The 4,390-nt window shown below is 39.2% G+C and overlaps 1 protein-coding gene across 2 annotated transcripts; it reads left to right on the plus strand.

Annotated features, from left to right (window-relative positions):
• Positions 1-2,822: 2,822 nt before the first annotated feature.
• Positions 2,823-4,390, plus strand: LOC108676567 (the record flags this gene model as incomplete). 2 transcript variants are annotated; one of them, XM_018164656.2, is given in 4 exon segments in its annotated part: positions 2,823-2,930; positions 3,199-3,344; positions 3,547-3,800; positions 4,031-4,390. In XM_018164656.2, coding segments are annotated over 3 exon segments (639 nt in total). In that variant the 5' UTR covers positions 2,823-2,930; positions 3,199-3,209.

Consider the following 4,390-nt stretch of genomic DNA (forward strand, 5'->3'; position numbering starts at 1 on the left):
CATTAGGACCTTGCGGTAATGTTTAAGGCCTCTTTATATTCACGATTTTGCCTTTCTTTGCGATGTAAATGAACTGTAAAAAAGTGATGATGCTTCACAAAAAAATACGTTTGTGTATCGGATTCCACGTATAAATCGCAAACAAGGGCAAAATTGGAACGAAGGCGACATAAACATCACAGTTATGTCTTAATGAAAGCATGTACTAAGTTTCATCGAGCTGCGTTCATTAGTTTGAAAGATATTTTATGTTCATCAACCAGCCGGATAAGTGTCCGAGATGTGAAGTTATCTCTTATCAATTGCAGCTCTGATAAAGTTAAAAAGTTTAAGTTATCATAAAGTTATCAGCATAAAGTAATCAGTTGCTCTTATCTGCTAAAGTTACGATAAGAAATTCTGAACCAATAATAAGCTTTTTTATATACTTCTTGTACCTGTCTCTTATACACATCTAGATGTGTATAAGAGACAGGTATTGAAGGAATTATGAGCGGCCCAGTTGCTTAAAAAATACGTTTATTGGTTTTAATTAAAAAATAATTCATGTAAAAATCTGCAATAATTCCTGCGGCAGCGTATCGATAATTAATGCTCATATTCCAAAATTCATGCGGATCCGTTAAGTATTGAAGGAATTATGAGCGGCCCAGTTGCGCGAGTCCGCAGGCGAGTCCGCAGGCGGGTCCGTAAAATTGTCGATTGAGTCGACTAGCTCAAGAGTTTCACACGATGGTCGCGAAAACCTCGCTCTCAGACTTTGCTGCATTCTGACTACAAGCCTTAATTAACACCTGCTTATCGTTGGTACCGGCTCCAAACCGGAAAAGCGCGCGAAACTGACAAAGTTCACGCATATCTCAATAACGGCAGTACGTTGTACAGTTTTGCATTGTGTGTATGATACTTTACGATCTGAGCTCAAAAAATTTCTGCCAGCATTCATTGCAGGGCAATGTTTATGAAAAGAGCTGCTGATGATTACATAGTCATAGATAGGTAAAGATAGATTTGACGAAGATAGGCAACGACAGGCTTATGAAAGTAATTGTTTAAAAGGATGACACCGAATAAAGAATTCGGACAAACGCTCATTACCGCGCAATGACCATAGAAGCTTTGGCGTTAATTTCAACAAAATCTGGTTCCGTTTCAGCATATTAGAACTGGTATAGCTCATAATATCTGTTATAGGAGTGTGCTATAGAATTTCGGCTCAACCAAAAGTGTCCGAACGGTTCAAATACCTATGAAATTAGTAAAAGACATCAAATTGTGTTTATGAGGCCTTAATTATATTTTTGAAACTTGATTCATCAAGAAACTCTAGTGCTCTCCAAATATGTCAAAATCTATTTGGTATTCATTGAATTCAAATAGAGAACTAATTTCTTACGCAGAATACATTTTTTAAACGAGCACGTGTCGAGCTCCGAACGAGTGAGTTTACAGCTGACGTTTGCGTTTGTTTTAGGTGGTATTTTTGCTCTTTTAAGATTCTGAACTTTACTGAAGACTATTATTGTATTTATGGCCTCTTAAAACTTACAAGGATGAATAAAAACTCTGAATTTACCACACAATTCGGGAAAATTTTCCTATTTAGGAATCAAACTCCACCTAGTAAGTAGTATTACTACGCGGCCACGGCCCCAGACATCCTCACCCCCGGAGCAGATGGTATATTTCTATACCAAATTTAACAAATCTGGTATTTTCAGAAGGTGTCTGGTATGAATATTTTAGATCTGGTACATTGGTATATATGCCAAAATCTGGTATTTTTTTTCGGTATTCTCTAGCTTCCTGCAAATTTACTGCAAGTTCCACCTCGTAAGTTTGAACTTCCTCCAGCGTAGGCGTAGATTATATAGATTACCTTCATAGCGGCGCTACTAGAGCTTTCCCGCTATTTTTGGACCCTCAAGTTTACCGCTTGATGAAATAACCCCAATCTAATTGTGAACATTTAACAACAGTATTTTGTACAATATGAGCACGAGAGTGATTATCCTTGATTGATTACTGTTCAGTGATGAAATGGCCTACGACGAGTGAGGTTGTCGAACCCCAAGCTCCACCATTTTTGTTTGGTGGTTTTGAATTCTAGTGTGCCACTTGAATTCTGGGGTGCCATTCAAAATTTCACTGATCTTGAAAATCATCACCCATTCATAGAACTGGCTGCCTACTGCATCACTTGTTTACTTTGACCTGTCTCCAATGCATTCGTGGAGCGAATGTTTTCACAAGTCACCTATGTGAAAAACAAGCAACGAAATAAAATTTCAACCAAGTTACTGGAGTCCGTTTTTCGGACCAAAAGCTTTCTGCTCAGCCGCAACAAGTGATCACACCCGAAATGTTAGATAAATGCAATATGCATGCATGTACGAAAATAAGCAAAAGGAAGATGACCTGTTTCCGTGACTTGCTCATGTTGAGCGAAGAGGGAGAAGTGCGACACTGTGATACAAAAAGGAAAACGTGACAATGTAATCAAACACAGGAAAAGGAAAGTGTAAAAATGTTCCAAACAGAGGGACAAATATAACGTGTTTAATTTGGCTAGTTATCGTCAAGCTAGATAAATGCACAGTACATAAGATAATTTTTCTCTTATAACCAATGTTTCTGACGAATAATTTCATTAAATTTGGAGGTAGTAGCCTATTTTTGAACTATAGAATTTCTGGTATTTTGAGCTAGGCAATCTGGTATTCTCGCCGAGAAAAAACCTGGCAACACTGCCCCGGAGTCCGGACTTGCCGGCTGGCGCGCCAAGAACGAAGAAACTGCAAGGCTGCAGCGGCGCACGCAGCCAGAGCCTGCAACTGTCATTCTTGTGCTAACTGCAAAAGCATCAAGACGTCGTCTGATATATCTTCTGGCGACGGCGCTATATACTTCTTGTACCTTGTGAAAAGTTGGTAACTATACTAATACATGTATCTTTGCAAACATTTCCATTTATTTTATTCTAGTTGTTACTTATTGTTCGTATAGTTTCTAACTAGGTAAATGAATTACTTGAAGGGTACATTCATTATATTAATGAAGTAAAGTATATTCGTACTGGAATCTTTTAAGCACGCGGCAGATTTATATGAATGTACTCATTAATGCAATGCTATCATTGGTGCTACAGCTTCTGGTAATCGTGTTCTAATCCTTATATATTTGTCACCACGTGTGCAGATTGATTCAACATGTCTCTGTTCACCGAGCTCTGCTCCATAACTCACTGCCAGCATCTCGACGAGTTCGAGCAGGCTCGTGAAAGCGGCAGATTCTTGCCCGTCGATGCTTCAAAATCTTTGCCCAAGATTGGTTTCTCAGGCAAAGTGAGTTGTCTGGCTTCTACATATTATTTTAAATTGGTGGTTATCGGAATTGTGTCGTTCTGCGAGGAATTCATTGTAGCGGAGTTTGATTAGGAAAACTAATTCTATGTATTAGTTTCATATTAGTCTTGATTGAAGATGTCCGTCTCGAGTTTCCGTGAACTGCCTAACCATAATCTGAGCTATCCACTTCTGTTAACAGGTGATCTGGTTCGCGCCTTCCATGGATAAGCGTTCTCATAACAAGTATGGAAACGTGAGTAGCACCATTACAATGGCAAAGTTCTGTGAGAAGTTCGGCAAGATTTTTTATGAAGCCGACACCGTGGATCGTCCAGATGGCCGTGTGGCTCGACTTCTGTGTACCCGAGGCCGAGAGTGCTTGCCGTCAATGCAGCCGGTAGACGTAGTCCACGACGAAAAGAAGACCACGTCGGTGCCGCTGAAACAGAGCGGGTGCGTTGAAATACTTCCACTAATTCATTCTATTTTACTTGCAGAAAGCGAAAAAAATAATTATATATCTGTAGCATGTATGAAGGATAGAGTTAAAAGTATAATATTAATAATATATGAGCTGGTATCGAAAGTAAAATTGGCTTCATTTATGAATATATTTGATTTTAAATTGTACTAATTTAGTTTATTATAAATTTATACTAATTATAAAATTATAATTCGGTCAGAATCTACTGGGTGTACCGATCGAAGTTGGACGACGTATCGATGGGATTAGAGATCGCCGTTTTCGTCAGGGAGGATGACTGCCAGTGGCTTTTCGAGAACTCGGCGCATGAGGCAAACAACCATTCCCTAGCAAACACCAAACCTCTGGGCTGTACCTCAAAGTTCTGTCAAAAGTACAACTTCTACGGGGAAAAGTGCCCTAGCGCACTCACCCTTGAAGTCGCTAAAATGAAGATGGACGAGCGTTGATTTACCTATTCCTAGAGGATTAATGCTGATATCAGCCAGTTCTCGTTCGACTCGGAAATAAAGAAGGCTACCTCGTAATGTAGTTGAGTTGTGTTAGGTAGTTTTCTTTA

The sequence above is a fragment of the Hyalella azteca genome, unplaced genomic scaffold (genome assembly GCF_000764305.2).
Source record: "Hyalella azteca isolate HAZT.00-mixed unplaced genomic scaffold, Hazt_2.0.2 contig17361, whole genome shotgun sequence".
NCBI lineage: Eukaryota > Metazoa > Arthropoda > Malacostraca > Amphipoda > Hyalellidae > Hyalella > Hyalella azteca.